The following is a 20647-nucleotide window of genomic DNA, read 5'->3' on the forward strand; positions in this document are numbered from 1 at the left end:
CACAATAGCCATTTTAGTATGTGCCGGGAGAATTTTGGTGCTTGGACCATTATCTCAGGAAGTATTGACTTACTCCGGAAAAAGATTGTACCGTTGAAATTGAGGCCGCTAGAACGAATTTTGTGTGGGAGGTACCCGAAGGAGTGAACCGATATAGCTCATATTCCAACCTGATACATGACTAGATAAAATAATATTATGTGCAAAGTCTGCACCAATCAGAAATACTGCGAGAATATGGACTTGCGCAAGAAAAAAATTGTACCGTCATAAAGGGAGCCGCAAGGACAAACTGCTGAAAAAAAAATTCAAGACGATCCGAGAGAAAAACATTGTACCGTCCGTCGTAAAGGGAGCCGCAGGCACAACTTACTGAAACAAATTTCAAAACGATCCGAGAGGAGCTCTTATACTTCTCTTTAACCGAATTTTGTGTGGAAGTACCCGAAGGAGTGGGCCAATATACTCCATATTCGAACTTGTATCAAAGTGTATACCCTTTCTAGCCTGAAGGCTGAAGGTATAAAAGTAATACTGATAAATTTACTACCCGACCGATATTAATGCCGCTTTTACTAGTTTTTTTCTTCAGGTTGTTATAATTACTTCTTTTTAGGATTTCATTTTCATGCTTTCATTTTAAGTTTTGTAGTATTCAAATTGGATTGTAACTCATATTTGTTTAACAGCAAACTTTATGTGGTGGATTATAGCTTATATTCTTATAAATTGGATTTTTTCGATAAGACTATGAAACGAATTTTCCATATGTTAAATAATTATTTTCTTTACACTATCAAAGCATATCAAATTTCCTTTACTGTAGTATATAATATTTGTTTTACTTATGTATATAATATGTAAAAATTATTTAAATTTTTGCACATTTAATCTCTGGAGATACTTTGTCTTACTTTTCATTTTTATTTACTTTTTATTACTTATTTTTACATTGTTCGAACTCACAATTTGTTTGACCTTCCGTTTTTGTGATTGCAACTATAAACAGCACAACACTTAACCACTGCGACATCATGTATTTAGACTTACTTCTCGTTACTTCAATACCGAAATAAACTACCTTTAGATTGTATATACTTTCGAATAGGCTCTATTTCTACTTGTCACGCACAAATTTATTCTTGAATGATGCTCCGTATATGATTAAATATTTTCAAACTATTGGCGAAATGAGACATGCTAAGCTTACAACGAAACGAACTGGCTAAATAGGAAATGTGTTGTAGCGTTAGCTACAGGTTAAACATAAAATCAAATCTATTTTTAAGTACCTTAATATTGGGAGGTCATGGCACTACTTTCAAAAATAAGTTAATAAATTTTAGCAATAGCAAAAAATAAACATAATTTTTTGTATGTAAGTCAAGCTTAATCTCGTGTTTGTTGTTTTCAAATTTAAAAACAACAAATTTAAAGTGGGATGAATTTAAAATTGATTACTTCTGGGGATGGCAGAGAAGACTAGTTTCGTCCAACGCCACTTGGACTCATCAGTTCTCTTAGTTCTTTGTATTAAAACAAAGAACCCTTCCCCACTTTTGTGACGACTCGAGCTCAAGAATAAGTGTGACTGATGAATTCGTTTAAATGCGAATTCAACCGAAACACCTAAATAAAAATAGGTAAAAAACTTTTTAAGTTAAACGGTTTTATGTTAAACATACATTGCAATGTTTAAGATAAATGTACTAAAAACCAAAAAATAATAAAATAGATACAGTCGTGGGAATTATAAACATATGCATAGACTGGACTAAAATAAAACCGTGGGGCACTTCAATTGTCTACAAATTATCGACTTAATGTGCGATAGAAGAATCGTTCATCGTTAGGCAGTTGACCCGCAGACGGTGAGGAAATTACTTACTATTTTCTTGCTCATGGAAATTCCAATAGTTATACACTCCATGTAAATAAAAGAGATGTTTCAACTAGTTTATCGTTGGACATTCACACTGCTGGCTGGCGAGGAATCGTTTCACTGCTCGTAGTTTGTCTTTAATCGACAAAGTACTACTCGCTCACCACTATGAAACCCTAAAACTCGCTTATAATCGAGTTTGCTAGCTTGTTTCCACATTCTAGCCCTACTTATCACACGTCCATCGTTGTCGGTTGAACAACTGCCTAATTATAGTGTAACATTACAAAACAAACATTTTAATCAACGATTGTAGACAATTGACGTGCATATGTTTATAATTCCCACGACTGTATCTATTTTATTATTTTTTGGTTTTTAGTACATTTATCTTAAACATTGCAATGTATGTTTAACATAAAACCGTTTAACTTAAAAAGTTTTTTACCTATTTTTATTTTCTAGTTTTTAGTTTTTATTTCGCATTCTGTTTAATTCATTTAGTGCTTCATTATTGCAAGGTTTCTTGCCCGTTAGTTTATTGCAGTCCAGCTCCTCTATACGTAGTCCCTGCAAAGATCTTACTCTACTAAGAGCCACGTAGGCTTGACCTTCTTCAAACAGTTTCGCACCTAAGTATACGACTGCGTGATCCACAGTGCTGGCCTGCATTTTATGTATTGTAGAAGCCCATGATAGTATTAAAGGCAACACACATCTGTGTGTATAGCTCCCGTAGTTTTGTTAACCTGGCTTTATATTCTTCAGGCGTTTCTGACGCTATCATCTGTGTGTATCGCTCACGTTGCTTTGTTAACCTGGCTTCATACTCTTCAGGCGTTTCTGACGCTTCATTTGTGTATATCGCTGACGTTGCTTTTTTAACCTGGCCTCATATTGCTCAGGTGTTTTTGACGCTAATTGTTCCCGTCGTTTCTGTAATCGACTATTTCTATCACCTTCACTTTCTTTAGCTCGTTTTGCTTTATACTTTTCTTTCGCTTTTTGAAGCCTTCGTTTACGTTGTGTTGCAGTTTCTGTTTTATTTGTGTTTGTATTTTTTATATATTTTTTTTACCATTTTGTTCCCACGAGTAATGCACATTTAAACGGTCGACCCCCCAGAGGTCCAATAAAGGGGCAAGGCTATGTACAACAAGATGCGCCTGAGTCTTAAGGGGAAACGCTAACGACATATCATTTTTATCCACCCTAATGCCATACAGTTCTCGGCGCGTTTTAACCTTTCACCTTAACTTGGGTGGTGTACCGCTAACGCCACACAGTCCTCAACACGATAAAAAATCTTGACTTGGGTGGTGGATTCAGGCTGGATGAATCAGATATCTAAATTACAGATTCAATTTCTAAATTTAAATCTTAATTATACGCCATTTAGTGGCTGCGCCCATCTTAAATATTGAGGTTGTATAGTGCACTGTATTCTTCTTGTCAAGCCCTTTTATTTGATACCCATATTGGTGGGATTGATAAAAAATTGTTATCAGCCATTTGGTAGCGGCGGCCATCTTATATTTCATTTTTGCATAGTAAATTGTATTCTACTTGTTGAGACCTTTCATTTGATACCCATGTTGATGGGATTGATAAAACCTAAGTTATCCGCCATTTTGTAGAGGCCGCCATCTTGGATTTTAGTTTTATATAGTACATTGTATTCTACTGGTTGAGCACTTTCATTTGATACCCATATTGATGGGATTGATAAAACCTACGTTATCCGCCATTTTGTAGCGGCCGCCATCTTGGATTTCAATTTTTTATAGTATATTGTATTCTGCTTGTTGAGCCCTTTCATTTGATACCCATATTGATGGGATTGATAAAACCTACGTTATCCGCCATTTTGTAGTGGCCGCCATCTTGGATTTAAATTTTTTATAGTATATTCACCCTTATTACGGTTGGCGTAGTCGTAGACGTTCAAGTGACGTAGACGTTGTCGTAGGCGTAGACGTAGGCGTAGTCGTAAGATACATTTTTATATGATGAAAAATTATATACAACGAAATTTTTTGTCTTTTATAGCATTTTATATCCTAAAAAAATCGAAAGAAATACATTTGTTATTCCCAAAACGAATTTCTTGGTTTAAATACATTTTTTTTTTTTTTTTGATACGACAAATCGGTATTACGTTTGGCGTATCACGACAAATTGGTATTACGTATGGCGTTGAAATACGAGGAAAAAGTCGTGACCGATTTTGTAAACGACAGCATATAAAAATAAAAACAAATTAATTTCAAAAGAATTTTTTGGCAATGGTTATTAAGATATTTTGGAAAATAACTATAATAAATACAAATTTTACTACTTTGATTCATTTTTATAAGATAAATTTCGTGTCTTTATCAGATGACAAACTTTCTATTGAAAATCTGTTAGAGTCCTCATATAACGATTGAAGCAATGTAAATTTCTTAGTTCTTGCTCAAAAGATGATTTCAAACGAATTGTTTTACAATTAAAAAAATATAAATTTTTTAAATTTTGTATGAGAAAAAATTGTCGTTGTCGTAAATGTTACGTGGTACCAAAAAATATACCTACGACAACGACTACGCCAACGACCACAAAAACGTCTACGCCAAACACTTATTTTGATTGTAAAAACTGTAGGGTTAGTTTTTCTTCTGAATTAAAAGTTTAAAAATGATCTACTAATAATTCTAATAATGTTAGTTACCAAAAGAATTCTTTAAAAATTGAAATTTTTGCTTTTTTGTACAAAAGCATACATAATACCAATTAGACGTTACGACACGTCAGCTTGCAATTTTGGATACGACAACGCCAACCGTAATAAGGGTGATTGTATTCTGCTTGTTGAGCCCTTTCATTTGATACCCATATTGATGGGATAGATAAAACCTACGTTATCCGCCATTTTGTAGCTGCCGCCATCTTGGATTTCAATTTTTTATAGTGTATTGTATTCTGCTTGTTGAGCCATTTCATTTGATACCCATATTGATGGTATTGATAAAACCTACGTTATCCGCCATTTTGTAGCGGCGGCCATCTTGAATTTATAATGATAATGAATAAACATAATTGTATTGTCACCAAAATCCAAAGTGTATACAAAATTTCAGATTAATTGGTTGACAGGAAGAGGGTGAAATTTGAATTACTAAATTTGACCCAAGAATAAATAATAAAACAAACGGGGTGAGCTAAATAAAACCATTTAAAAATCTCGTAGCCGCATTTGTAGACCAAATTAATAACTCCCACTGTCATGTGTCTCCACATTGCAGAGAATGCACATAACTATTTTGATAGTTGTCGATAAATAACAACAACCAATCGTCCACGGTCATGGTGGAATAAGAAGGTGTCACATCAAATCATGTCAAACGTCAAATTTGCTCACAATAATGAATTACTGTGAATTGCTTGCTTACATTTTGTATGTGATTTTATTCACAATAACGCATTTTGACAACTGGTATGAAGATCAGCTGTTTTTGGCTTTACACCTTATTATTCCACCATGGTCCACGGTGCTTTGTGTCTATTTTTAGATTCACTTTGGCAATTTTGTTGAGATGTGTGTTTTACTTACTATTTGTATGTAAGTCAAGCTTAATCTCGTGTTTGTTGTTTTCAAATTTAAAAACAACAAGTTTAAGAGGGATGTAGTTAAAATTGATTACTTTTGGGTATGGGGAGCACAAAAAATCGTAGTGTTCCGACTGCGGAGCACTAACAATTTTAGTGTTCCGACTGCCGGATCACTAAAAATCGTAGTGCATCACGTGTTGAAACATTAAAAAATAACAAAGGAATTATGTTTTCTTAGGAAAATGAAATATTTGGTTAAATTTGATTAATAAAAATTAAGATAAACTGTTACATCCATGTATGTTTAAATTAGTTAAACACGTTACAAAATTTGGTCAAAAATATGAAAATAAAATAATATTTAGTTTTTGAAGAATGAAGCACAAAAATCGTCGTGTTCCGACTGCCGGACCACTAAAAATCGTTTTGTACTATAAGGTAATGCACCATACATGAATTTATTATGATTTCTGAGGAAATAAAATATTTTATATATACATATATTCAATAAATAAAAATTAAAAGAAAATGTGAAAAACATCTGATTTGGTTTTTGGACAATGGAACTCTAAAAATTGTAGTGTTCCGACTGCCGGATCACTAAAAATTGTATTGTAGTGTACCACGTGCAATACAATAAGGTAATGTACCACACATGAGTTTATTATGATTCGTGAGGAAAATTTGACATTTTATGTTTTTTTTTTTAATAAATACAAATTAAGAAATAAAAATTAGTAGGAAATGGAAAATCATCTGACTGGTTTTTGGACAATGGAGCAGTAAAAATGTTACTGTTCGATGTTTAGGTAATCATCTGTTTATTATGATTTATGAGGAAAATTAAATATTTGATGGCTTTTGGGTCAAGTAAAAATTAATAAATACAAATTAAGATGGCCATGTTATATCCAGGTACTTAAAATTAGTTACAAAATTTGAGAACGTTAGTAGAAAATATGACAAGATGCATGCGGTACAAATTTTTATAAACCACAAACATCCCATACGGGACAAGGGAGACTTCTTTCATATCAACGAGTGCAACCCGATTCATATTAGCTCAATGATATGGGACCTACTGTTTATCGCCGAGTCCGAACGGCGTGTCTTAAGACACCACTTTGTAGAGAAGTTTTACATGGCTGAAGAAACATATACATATTCGTATAATGATTGTCTTCTTGATCTTCATGAATTACTTAATCTTTTTAATGTGAACAAAAGAAATAACGAACGGAAAATATTGATAACAACACAATGTTTGCGAAAATTGTACCTGTAACTTTTTGTATCAAAAAACAAAATTCCTCAATGAATGCAGTTGAAGAAAGTATGTGGATTTTCCCAAGTAGACTTGTACGTTTGAAGTCACTTATTATTTTGGGGAAATAACACCTGTTGATATTTGTACAACAAACAAAATCACTCAATGAGAATGTGCTGATTTTCCGCAAGTAGGATTGTACATTTAAAGTCAACTTTATGATTTCGGGATAAATATAACCACACACTTATAATTTTGGTGAAGTTGTACCTGTTGCCATTTGTACAAGAAACAATATTCATAAATTATATATATATAATGTATATGCTCAATGCTAATGGTAAAAGTTGACGGTATTTTTAATTACCAGTTCAGTAACGACTAAGTTATCTGCTGAGGTAGTATTATGTTTATTTAAAATAAAATTTTTTTGTTAAACTTTTATGTTTATATGTATTTATTAATTTGAATTAAATATAAATAAATAAAATTTATTAAAATCTGTTATACATTTGGGATATAATTATAGGAACATAAGTATAATGTACAAAAAATCAAAACGGCCTTACAATTTTTCTAAAGCAAAACCAAAAATATTTAACTTGAAGATATTTTGTGCCCCAGAGGATTTTTATTTAAATTTTTAGATGAAATATTTATATATTTTAGATATTTTTATTGGTACCACAAAGTAGCAGGCAACTTTACTATGTGTTATATAAAAACCCGACATAATTATGTTTATTTTTGTGTTCATAATAAGATAGTGTTATTATGAAAACAAAAATAAACATTTTTATGCCACTAAATTTTGGACACATTTACATGTAAAATGCCTATCAAAAAATCTAACATTTCCACACAGATCATAACAACCATATGTGTGGTTCATTACCTTTACGTTATTTGTTAAGTGTTGCGGCTCGTGGAACACTACAATTTTTAGTGCGCCATTGTACAACAAGATGATTTTTTTTCTAATTTTCTACTAAAGCTAAATAATTTAAAACACGTGCATTTTATTTATTAATTTTTATTTTTAATTTTTACTCGTTCCACAACCCATAAAATATTTAATTTTCCTCAGAAAGCATAATTAACAGCGTTTCGATTTTTAGAGATCCGGCAGTCGGAACACTACGATTTTTAGTGATCCGGCAGTCGAAAAACTACGATTATTAGTGCTCCGCTGCCGAACACAACGATTTTTATTGATCCATTGTTACGATTTTTAGAGATCCGGCAGCCGAACACTACGATTTTTAGTGATCCATTGTTTCGATTTTTAGAGATCCGGCAGTCGGAACACTACGATTTTTAGTGAGCCGGCAGTCGGACACTACGATTTTTAATGATCCGCAGCCGAACACTACGATTTTTATTGATAAATTTCTTCGATTTTTAGAGATCCGGCAGTCGGAACACTACGATTTTTAGTGATCCGGCAGTGGGAACACTACGATTTTTAGTGCTCCGCAGCCGAACACTACGATTTGTATTGATCCATTGTTTCGATTTTTAGAGATTCGGCAGCCGGAACACTACATTTTTTAGTGATCGGGCAGTCGGAACACTACGATTTTTAGTGATCCGGCAGTCGGAACACTACGATTTTTAGAGATCCGGCAGTCGGAACACTACGATTTTTAGTGATCCACAGCCGAACACTACGATTTTTATTGATCCATTGTTTCGATTTTTAGAGATCCGGCAGTCGGAACACTACGATTTTTAGTGAGCCGGCAGTCGGAACACTACGATTTTTAGTGATCCGCAGCCGAACACTACGATTTTTATTGATCCATTGTTTCGATTTTTAGAGATTCGGCAGCCGGAACACTACATTTTTTAGTGATCGGGCAGTCGGAACACTACGATTTTTAGTGATCCGGCAGTCGGAACACTACGATTTTTAGTGCTCCGCAGCCGAACACTACGATTTTATTGATCCATTGTTTCGATTTTTAGAGATCCGGCAGTCGGAACACTACGATTTTTAGTGCTCCTCAGCCGAACACTACGATTTTTATTGATCCATTGTCCAAAAATCGAATCAGGCGTTTTTCACGTGTTCTATTATATTTTATTTCTTAATTTGTATTTTAAAAAAATTATAAAATATTTAATTTTCCTCACAAATCAAAATAAACTTATGTATCCACAGTCAGTTGTGCTAAGGAAGCGAGCAACAATGCTTAATATCAGCATTCGGCATACAACAACAACATTTTGAGCAAACACTGTTGTCAGTCCATGGTTTTTCAATTAGTGAGTGGAGAGAGAAGCTCTCTTTGCTTGCTCGCGAGTAAAGAGGTGCCTAATTCTGCTTTATATTCATCTGCCGTGGTTTAACAATGGGAATGTTCGCTTACCACTACTAATGCACGAAATATTTTGAGCATCTCTGTTCAATAACAATAAGTGTGTCTTTGTACGTCATAATTTGTTATAATTATTACGAAATATTATTAAATTCTGATTTTTTACACAAAAGCTCAGTAAAAGAGAGCGAAATGAGAGAACAATTTTGACAGTTGTTTGCTGAGAACACGCTAAAGGTTGCTGGAAGAATTTTTCAAAAATACTACAAATATTAGGTTTAACCTATATTTATTGATTATTTTATTAATATGTTAATTATTTTTTATTTACTTTGCTTAAAATTTAAGAACTTTTTCATTGCTTTGGAGTTAGTTTTTCTTTCATATATTGTCGCTTTTCTTTTTGTTTTGGTAATCAATTGTTACCTTGCTAAAGTTTACTAAATGCTTTCTTTTTACTTTTTTCTCTATTTCCTTATAATTGTTCTTATTCTCTGAAAACAAGTTACTGAGTAAACCTTACTAAAAAAGACACAACTATTATAAATTTGTTTACCTTCGAAAGAGTAAAGTTAATTGAGAGACGTTACTGAGAACTTGCTGAGTACTTGCATGTACTTTTTACTTGCGAAGTTATTGAACAACCTATTTTTATTTGTGATATTTTGCAGTTGCAATGCACGAAAAATGCATTAGTGTGCAACTGAAATATTTTGACGTAATCTAAAAATTGCAATGCCTTAGTACGTTTCAGATGTCAGCTTAATTTACTGAAATCAACCCAATTGCAAAGTGTTTGAACGTTTCAGAAATCAGCCCAATTTACTGATAAATGCAATTTCCCAGCAAAAAATCCTTACTAAATAATGGGTTTTTTATAGTATTTTTTGGTAGACGACTACCAAAAAGAGTCGTAACCACTTACAAAACCCCCAACTAACCCATTATGTTAATTTTTTTATGGTATGTTTCTCTAAGACGATTCGAATTCAAATTCGTTCGAACTGCTACCAAACTCCTGTTATTGTAGAAAAATTTTGTTTGACAATTAAAAAAATAATCAAATATTTACCAAGAAGCAGAAGTTTGGTAGTAATTCGAACGAATTTGAATTCGAATCGTCGTAGTGAAACAGGCCATTAATAATATTATTTTGAAAACAAAAAAAAACATAATAAATCTTATATCTTATTCCAAAGATACACAATAACAAATATAACATATTGAGATACGTAGAAAGTACATGGTAGATTCGTGAGAAGCAACCACAAATTTCCTGGGTATTGCGTTAGTGGGTAGCCTTGTATTTTCCAGTGTTGTCTTCTCATTACTGTCTTTGGCGCCAGATATTCTTAAGAGACAGATTTCATTTCTCCAACTTCTTCTTTTCTTCCGCTGCCTTTAACCACTAAAAGTAAAAAATAAGTTAAGATACGTTGTTGACCTCTCTCTTTCTCTCTCTTGAAACGCTATCGCCTTTAACTGTCCTTTAATTACTAACCTCTTTTGAATAATGTATTTACAATATTATTTATTGGATATTCCACAAATAATGCCACAATGAGAGCCACAATTGCCGACAATACGAAACTCAAAACGATTTGGCCGAACTATTGAAAAGTATATACATACATATCGTCACCATAAATGCCGGAAGACGTAACCGACATGGAAATGGAAATTCGTTTTTTGATGGAATCTGATATATTAAGCTAAAATACATGCTCTGGCAAAATTTCAAGCTTCTACGTTTAAAAATAACGATCCTATTCAAGAAATGCCAATAGACGTAACAGCATACTGTAATTTTCATAGAACACAAAAGGCGTAACCCACATTATTTCAAAACTAAACAGCAGTACAAACAATGTATTCTTTGATATTTGCAGCAATTATAATGCCAAAGGGAGGGCTTATTGAATTAATGTATAATTTCCACGGGGCGGATTCGGTTAACCGGTTATTTGACCCGAAAGTCCAGGTTCAAAACCGGGTTAGACCCAGTTCTACTGAACCGATTACTGCAAAATGGGTAAGGTATGGAAATACCTATCACATGGTGTAGTTACTTTAACAGTTTTGTCTTTTACTCGGCTTATTTCTCCATATGTGTAATTTGACTCTTAGGTTATCATATCTCAAGAATGGTAGCTTTTTTCAAAAATCACAAAGACCATTCTTTTAGTTAATTTTTAAGGCATAACTTTGACTTTAGACGGTTTTTACTGATCTTACAGAAAAAATCCATAATTGAAATAATGAAGATGATGACAGAAGACCTATGCCCTGATTTAAATAAACATCTAAAACGCACGTATGGAAAACAATATGTTAACCGGACAAAAGGAAGTGGTTATTCGGAAGGCAATGCTCGTCCCGATATTGTTCATTTTTCCAAGAGAAAGAACGAACGGAAATGTTCAAAATTTGAGACGTTGATACGAAAACGTGTATGTGGTCAAAATTCACGTCGTTCTAGTACAAAGATGTATTCTTTAAATACGGATACGATTAGGCTGTAAATTTGCAAAAGATGGTCTGGTCAACTAACCCATGGTTTAATAGAGATCAACTGATTGTAATAATCGAATAGGTCCAGACAAAAACGCAAATTTTCTGTATTGGTTTGGATTATACAAAAAGACAGGAAATCCTACAGTCACTGCGAGCATTGGCTTTTGATCATAGCAGTATAATCTTTTTTAAACTTGATATCAAAGACGAGTAGCAGATTCTACCATAGAGAAGTCCGACAAATTTTGAGGCAGTGAATGCTCCTCAGATGTACACACAAAGGCTAAAAGTTTCAAGAAAGAAATTTCAACACCTGCAAGACTTAAAACGCTTAATTCCAAGTGATTGTCATTACTTTTATGACAACATTCCTTATGACAATTACAAGTTACATTTAAACTGTTGCAGATCACTTAATTTATATGAACTATATTCTGTCAATAAATTGACTTAAATACAACAATAAATATAATATTCCAGATTTAATATCGTCTAATACAATTGAAATTATAAGTAATTATAGTGATGGTTGGAATAAACAGTTCACCTAATTGTGGTCCATTGAAATATCAACGTCAAGACTGGGAATTGAACCCAACACCGTCAGATGGCTAGTTTAAAGTTCGCTTAACCGCGTAGGCCAATAAACCAGTCCTAATTTGTTTATAATTTTTCATTTATACTAGTTTCTTCAAATGTATACTCAATAAATTGTAGGTTACGTCTTTTAGTATTTCAGAAAAATACAATACCAGAAGACGTAACCCACACAGCTTCTAACATTCTGGAAAAAAATGTAATTTTTTTCAAAAAATATATTTCTTCTCTGTCTTAAACCACGATACTAAAATTTTTCGATATTTTATAACACCATTTTCATTTTACAACGTTTTTTGCTTCTCCTGTAAAGTTTTATTTTTGTGGGTTACGTCTTCCGGCATTTATGGTGACGATATAATTAACAAACAAACATACATGTAGGATTTTATACTTTATTTTTTGTTTTGAAATACATACCAAATAGAATTCGGTGATGTAAATAGGTTGACGGAAATATCCGAACGTTATTCTTATAATGTTCACATGCCACATATACATTTGAAAAGTTAGTCTACCCAATAGGCGGAAGGCACTCATGTTAGCGATATCATAAGCAAGCCCTGTAAAATAGACATAAGAATATTAAATAACAATGAAAATTATGGCCCCGGCACATACGGTCCGTTAAGCGTTGCGCTACAACAACCACATGAAAACTTCAAGAACAAACATGCCATCACTTACACATTTTTCATGTGGTTGTTGTTTTTAACGCGTGACGCGACTCACAACGTACCGTATGTGCCGGGGCCATTACAATAAAAATGTTGAGTTTAAGAGGAGTTTATTGGTAAGAATGTTACAAAAAATTAAAAAATGTTTACAAGAAAATCTCAAAGCCTTAAGGCCCCGGCACATACGGTCCGTTGAGCGTCGCGTTGTAACAACCACATGAAAACTTCAGGAGCAAACTTGGCATCTTTTACACTTTTTTCATGTGTTTGTTTCGGCCGCTGCATATTCGGCGCGTTGAGCGTTGCGTTACAACAACCACATGAAAACTTCACAACGGAACGTATGTATTTGGCCCATTTGTTTCTCACGCGTGACGCGAAGCACAACGGACCATATGTGCCGGGGTCATTACTGTAGACTTAATAATGTTCTGGATTTTATTCTCGTTCGCATTGTATTGTGTTACGGGTATACCTACTTGCACAAGTTAGGGCCAAACCTATAGCTCTGCGTGTTGCGTGTGCGTTCAAAAATACAAAAACAAAACACATGTATTTCAAATTGAAATTGAAATACATGTATTTTGTTTTTGTATTTTTGAACGCACACGCAACACGCAGAGCTATAGGTTTGACCCTAACGTGGCCCCCCACACGACGGTACAAGTTTCATCAGGGGCAAAACCATACATCCTGAGAAAATAGCCTGAAATGTTAAAAAAACCGCTATGACATCGTGTGTAGTGGTTGGAGCGCAAGATAACTCTCGAACGGATCTGCCGATTCGATCCAAAATTTGGCCTTCATAATGGTTTGTCCAAACTTAGTATAAGTTCGAAAATAAGCCATATCGGTTCACTCCTTCAGGCACCTCCCCCACAAAAGGTTAAAAATGTTCGGAAAAATTGTGCGCACGATAACTCTTGAAGGGAAGGACCGATTTGGTCCATACTTTAAGCATCCTAATATATCTACCAGATATAGATTAGGTTTGAATATGGACTATATTTGTCCATTCCTACGGGTACCTCCCACACAAAATTTCGGATATGTTCACTTTGAGACCTGGGGCCTAATTATGTGATTCGATATCGAGTTGTTTCTACCTGAGTACTCAAAGTTGGGATGACAACATTTGTTATCGAGTAAAATTATCGAGAAATTGAGCATAAATTTGCGAGTAATTTCTCGAGGCCAAATTACCTATCGTAAACAAATAAAATGAAAGATTTCCTTATTGTCTTTTTGTTTAAAATGTAAAAATTGTTGTTTGTTGTCGTTTTATAGAAGAAAAACGATGTTAGTAAATAATTGGCAGCATTTTTTAGACAATATAACAAGAGAAATTGGGAAAGGTCCTTTGCAGTCGTTTTGAGAAATTGTGATAAATTTAGAATTAAAATGCATGCAATCATTAACCAAAAATTACTTTTGCAGTCGTTAAAAAATAAGCATTTCTGGAAAAAAGAAAAAAATATTTAATATTAATAGTCTTTATTGTATAAGGGAAGTACATTTTAAACATTTCATCTCCCGTTGTTTACCAAAGGAAATATTCTCTCAGAGAGGCTAATGCAAAACATCCACCAAACTCTCTCTCATTTATTTTGAGAGAGGATTATTAAGGTAGATGTATCAGCAATCCGTTACAACAATGTCAAAAAGATTTTGCAAGAATTAATAATTTTCTTATTTCCATAGCACAACTTCATTCCGAAATTATTATTGAATATATTGTTCAACAAATTCCACAAATATTTACATTTTTCATTCATAATTTAGTTTTTTTTTTTTTTTTTGGTTCTTGCTATCAAAAAACACCTTTTTTACATCTACCTTCATCATATTCCCTATAGTACACATAGGTTTTCATAGTTCGATTACCGGTTACTCTCGAAACATTCGATCAACGATTTCGATCGAATCTCGTCATGCCGCTTTTTTATCGTGTCGAAATCTTTTTCACGAGCAAATACTCGATCGAATCGAATCACGTAATTAGGCCCCTGCTCTGGACTAACTTTGATTTCTGCTGAAGCAACTTGCAATCACAGTCTCAATTACGACGGTAAAAGTTTTTTATGGACTTGCCATACTTCTTGGGAAAACAGCCCGAAAGTTGTAAAAAACCCCTATGGCACCATATGTAGTAGCTGGAGAGCACAATAACTCTGGAACTGATAAACCGATTTGGTCCGAAATTGGCCATCGTAATATTATGTCCAAATGGGCAATACCGGTCCACAATTTCCGGTACTTCCCCTAAATATTAAAACAAATGTCACTAAAATGGTATGCACGATATCTCTGAATGGGGCAACCAATTTGGCCCAAACTTTGCATCTCCTAATATTTTGTCCAAATTTAGTTTAACTTCTAAAATGGCCCATATCGGTTGTCGCCTTAGGGTACCTCCCCCACAAAAGTTCAACATTTGTGTCTAAGTGCAGTTTAGGGCCAGTTCGAAGATCCTTTGGAAATGTATACCGATGATGTTCGTTGTGGCCATGTGTACAGCGATATTATGTTTTCCGTGGTCAAGTCCATGCTTTCTGGCATAGTGGTTCAAAAGTTATATGAAATGACTAGTGGGCGCGATATCTATCGAAAAGATATGGCTCCATTCCTTCAAGTGTGTACCTCATCCGCAACACTTTTGAACTTTAATCCTCATCCACATTTTTGTCGGCAAGTTCAAATGTCCAAAAAGGGCCACACAATTCTGAAAAGACGCTGTATACATTCGATTTGTCCGTAGATGAAAGTTTCAATTCACATAGGCTGAGGGTATATCTCTGTCGGCAAAGCCGACTGATACTTTTTTACTTGTTTTATCCTACATCAATATGTGGGAAGGGTATTATAAGTTGATTTTGGTCCAAAAGTTTGTAACTTATAGAAATAATGATCGCAGACCTATACTAACACATATATAACAAAATGAATGCCTCGACGGGCAGAGTCGATCTATGTGTGTGTCCTTCCGTCAGTCTGTCCATTTAAACTTTTAAAATCACGCAATTTTGATCGGATCGCCACCAAATTTCGGTCGGATAACACTGCAACATTTTTAAAGTAATCATGTGCAAATAATTTGAACAGAGGATTTTTTTAAAATACACACCCAAACGACAGAAAACCCTAGTTAGGTTTTGGAGAAAAAATGAACTCAAACATTTTTATAATATAAATTCCATACTTTGTATACATTTCACACCATATCTCCAAAACTGGTAATTTTTTCTTAATGTTTTCTTTTGGGAAAACATTCGCTGGAATGTAATACACGAATCTTCTGAACATGTTATTGTATATTTTATTATACGAGTATTTTATATTTTCAACGACAATGTAATAAATATGTCAAAAATGTTGTGAAATCCCAAATGCGAGAATAAACCGCTCGTGAATTCGGTTTAAAAATAAATGTGCCAAATTACATCGAAATCGGTTCAGATTTGGATATAGCTCATATATATGTATATATTTTCGGCCGATTTGCTGTTTTTGCACCAAACCCGCTATATACGTCCGATTTTGATAAAATTTGGAATGTGTGACGGAATTCTGTCTAGTAATAAGTGTACCGTATTATATGGAAATCAGTTAAAATTGATATATATCTCCTATATTTTACATATTCACAGTGGTGTAGGGTATCATATAGTTTGCCCGCCCGAATATGATCCTTTCCTTACTGGTTTTACGCTAGAACGTTTTGTTAAGCCAGGCTCGGGTTGCTTTATTTATGTTTACCTGAGGAATTGTTGAGAACATTATTTGAAATATTTTTTCTAAAAGTTAATTGGTTCAGCTACCAAAAGTTTAGCTTGTATTTGTTCGGTGTGTTCAACGGTTAACTTCTATTAGTCTAGGGCTACAATATTGCTAAAGACAGCAAGGATAAATTCGTATTCGTTGCTGTGATAAAAGCCCGATAAATGCAAAAAAATAGTTTTAGTTTTAGGCCATAAAATCCGAACTGGATCTGAGAGGACAAAGCCCTACTAGGGTTTTTGTAGTCTCAATATATACTTTTAAAAATGAATACTAGAAGTTGTTGGCATTTTCAGTAGCCAAATGGAGATCAATTGTTTGAACTGAACTTTTGGGATCAGTGGCAGGGTTAATCTCAAACAATTAATAATGGAATAACTCTATTGGAGTTCTCACCCACATATATATTAAGCAGTTCCGTCATTTAACCGCTACTTTATTGTAATTTGCATCAAGTAAACAGTTTTTTCTACACATTTATAAGATATTTTACCGAAATTTGTCCTGCATAAATTAAAATATGCACCAAAAATTTAATTTTCCAATATTTAACACCATATGCTCATTTTCACCCACAAATACTATCCGATCAACATCCACAATTATTATAATCTTATAAATAAGTCTTCTAGCGTGATTTTTTGATTAAAACTGTGGACCCCGGTATATATTAGGCTAAAACTCTGTTATCTAACCATGTTTATCAATATAATTGGCATCAACAGGAAGACCAAGAATTCCTCTTCTAGGAATAAATATATAGTCATCATATTAAAAAAATTGGCAATTTTGACCCAAAAGTTTTGATTCATTAAACTCGCTAATTATTATCTGATCACCATGATAAATTGCAAGCTTCTTCTTTGTGTTAAACTCAAATCATTCTTAAAAGTTCGTGCCGATCGGAATATTATTGCAATCTACAGGATAGCTACAAACTCGGATACAAATTTTGGGTTTGGTCCATTTCACGCCTTACGATCATAACCAATATCTAATGGGGTCATTTCTAGTCGGAGCCCGACCTCTCCACAAAATTTCGTGACGATCGGTCCAAAATTGAGGAGTTTTATTACAATAGTTAATGGACGGACACACATATCTAGATCGCTTTATCTTGTCAATATATGAAAAAATTGCAAGGGGAAGGGGTCTACGACGAATACTTTGCCATGTTACACGAATATTGGACAAAACAAACTTATAATACCCTTTCCACATTGTTGTGTAAAGTAAAAATATTTTATTTTAAAAAATCCGTAAATTGCAGAAAATGGTCGTAAGGCCAAGTTAATATTATAGCCTTTTGCAGGGTTAACCTTTTTAATGAGAATTTATTTGACGTATACGCAAAGGAATTGACATTTGAAACCCAGTGGGTTTGTTAAATCCGGTTATATATAAACGTACTATGAGTCCCTGCAAAAATACAAAACTGTACAAGGAAAAGGTCGTTAGTCCAAAGACATCCAATTATCTCCCAAACGATATGTAATTTGATCAAACAAAATACATGTATTGAAGCGGAATAAATAAGCGAAGAATTCTGCCTTTACCACCATAATAAAATCTTTAATACAGAAAGCGCTGGAATGTTTTTTCTTCCTCCTGAAAAATTTATGAAAAGGGACTTACGACCTTTTCCGACGAGACAGACGATATATTTTTATATATGAGATATTGCAAATATCTATAAATAAAAACAGTTATGAATTTAATGTGAAGTATAAATGTTTAAATCCGTTCTAAAATAATTCATTTGTGCATTGTTTTTATCCATTGAAATTTGGGGCAATGAATTATAAAGATTTTTGCGGTTAATCGGTGTAAAATAAACAAAAATTCCGGTGTTTTCCTTTCCCGGATAATGGAGGTTTACAGATACCTGATTCCGGATTATCGAGGTTCGAATGTATATACATATGTATTTTATGAGCGCTTAGAAAAGGCATATGGCCGGTGTCCTGCCCATGACATTAAAATTATTCTAGGCGACTTCAATGTCAAAATTGAAAAGGTTTCCACAATGAAACATTTGACAATGGAATGATTCCGTTAAGCTTTCCAGCGTCAAAAACATTGTAGTTAGCAGCACCAGATTAAAGCATTCGAGAAGTTTGTTTGTATCTACCAAATTGTATTTTTACCATTTGCTACTGTCCACTTAACACATTAAAAAAATACACTTAAAATTTTTTATACTTACATCCAAATTTTAACGCCATAGTCATTATGGCAATTCCACAAAAAATTACCCAAAAATTGCGATAAAATGCCGAATAAAGAGCTGGCCAGATAGAAGCCTCCTCGGGCTTTTGAAAATAAAATAGAAGGCCGGTAGATAAAGTTCCAAAACCTACTGAAAGAATTGCCACCAAATATGGTATTTGAATTTTAAGGTCGTTTTTGTACTTTTCACATCGTTTCTTCAATTCTTGAAATGTAGGAGATTTTGCGTATATTTCGGCACATATTATACCTACTAAGTAACCGCCCAGATTGCCATAAATAGGGAAATAGATTTTGTTTAATGTTTCCACATTTTGAAAATAGAAATAGCGATAGTATCTGCAAATTAAAACAAGAAACATAATCAATAAAACGCATTTTACATATAACATGTTTTATAAAACATGGATCATTTAAGTTGTCAATTCCATACAATATCTGTCAAATAAATGACGTAAATTCCCAAAACACATGTTTTATGTGCAAGTGTGAAATGCGTTTAAAACTATGTTTACATTTACGAAATCCACTCGATTTCAACTGTCAATTCCTCAAACGTCAAATGAAATCCAATCGATTTCAGATGAGTTTTCATTTGACGTATACACAAAGGAATTGACAGATGAAGTCGAGTGGATTTCGTAAATGTAAACATAGTTCAAGTATGGATATACATTAGGGCTATAACAAAAAAAAAAAAAACACGTCAGTACCATTTGCAGAATATTGTCCTAACAACGGAAAAGCATTCTTTAGTCCTATTCGATGAAAACAGACCGCACTGAAAACGATTTCCAAAGGACTTTGGATAATTTTCTCGTTGTAAAATTTGGTAATTTTTTATTCATATGCTTTATTTACATTAAAATAACCCCGTGGGAAAATGGAGAATATATTACATTGATAATAAATAATTTATAGCATTATATGATTTACATTATAGAATTTGTCAAAAATAATCGAGAAAAGAATGCAATTTGAGCAAAAATTAATTATAACACCGTTGTTATAGGATGCATTATATTAATCATCCCAATTGAAGCGAAATGGTAATTTCATTTGACGAAATTTACAGATTGATTACCGTCTATATTCCAGAATCTGTATATGATGGAATGTGTAGTTTCATACTTTGTTTTTTTCTTGATTTTGTGTCCCGTTATTTTCGGACGACTTCATGTCGCGTCATTGTTAACTTTGTAAATTTGTTTAGTTTTGTTTCATTCGTGTGACAGTAAAGATGTACGTTTTTTAAATGTATTCAAAGCGACATTGGAGGCGTTTAATACCAAATAAAAAGAAACGTTGTGCAAGTACATACATCAAATGAAACCAAGTAAAATTGTTCAACATTTGCAAATTAAATACTTTTATAACATAAATATTAATATAAATTATTTTTTACAGTAGTGTCAAAGTGCGAAGGATATGACGAGAAAGAATACATAAAGGAGATTAGAAAGACATTCCATCTGACTAAATTAAGACAGTTTAATAGTTGGTTTACTTTTAAGAAATCCGCTAGATTTCAATTGTCAATTCCATTGCTCAAACGTCAAGTGAAAGCCAATAGATTTCGGATGAGTTTTTATTTGACGTATACGCAAAGGAATTATCAGTTGAAATCCACTCGATTTTGTTTTTGTATTCTAAGAATAGGTGCATATATTTACTAACCTTTGTTTATTACTAATAAAAAAATAATAAAATAATAAAAAATTTAATTAAAATATATATTTTTTAAATAAAAAATATATAAATTTAATCTATTATGGGGGAATAAATTAAATAA

General features: G+C 33.2%; 2 protein-coding genes across 2 annotated transcripts in view; both read right to left on the reverse strand.

Annotated features, from left to right (window-relative positions):
- LOC141388532 (nose resistant to fluoxetine protein 6-like) overlaps positions 1-1194 on the reverse strand; it is a 71541-nt gene extending 70347 nt beyond the window's left edge. Inside the window, exon 1 of the mRNA XM_073958452.1 lies at positions 967-1194. Coding sequence (XP_073814553.1) covers positions 967-1036 — 70 coding nt within the window. The 5' untranslated portion in view covers positions 1037-1194. The remainder of the gene's footprint in view (positions 1-966) is intronic.
- Positions 1195-10200: 9006 nt separating this feature from the next.
- LOC141388543 (nose resistant to fluoxetine protein 6-like) overlaps positions 10201-20647 on the reverse strand; it is a 37398-nt gene continuing 26951 nt past the window's right edge. The window contains exons 9-12 of the mRNA XM_073958465.1: positions 18833-19194; positions 12593-12735; positions 10563-10671; positions 10201-10469 (exon numbers count right to left, since the gene is read on the reverse strand). Of these exons, the coding sequence (XP_073814566.1) occupies positions 10414-10469; positions 10563-10671; positions 12593-12735; positions 18833-19194 (670 nt within the window). The 3' untranslated portion in view covers positions 10201-10413. The remainder of the gene's footprint in view (positions 10470-10562; positions 10672-12592; positions 12736-18832; positions 19195-20647) is intronic.

Source organism: Musca autumnalis, unplaced genomic scaffold, assembly GCF_047663935.1.
Source record: "Musca autumnalis isolate F117 unplaced genomic scaffold, ASM4766393v1 scaffold_1, whole genome shotgun sequence".
In the NCBI taxonomy this organism is placed as follows: domain Eukaryota; kingdom Metazoa; phylum Arthropoda; class Insecta; order Diptera; family Muscidae; genus Musca; species Musca autumnalis.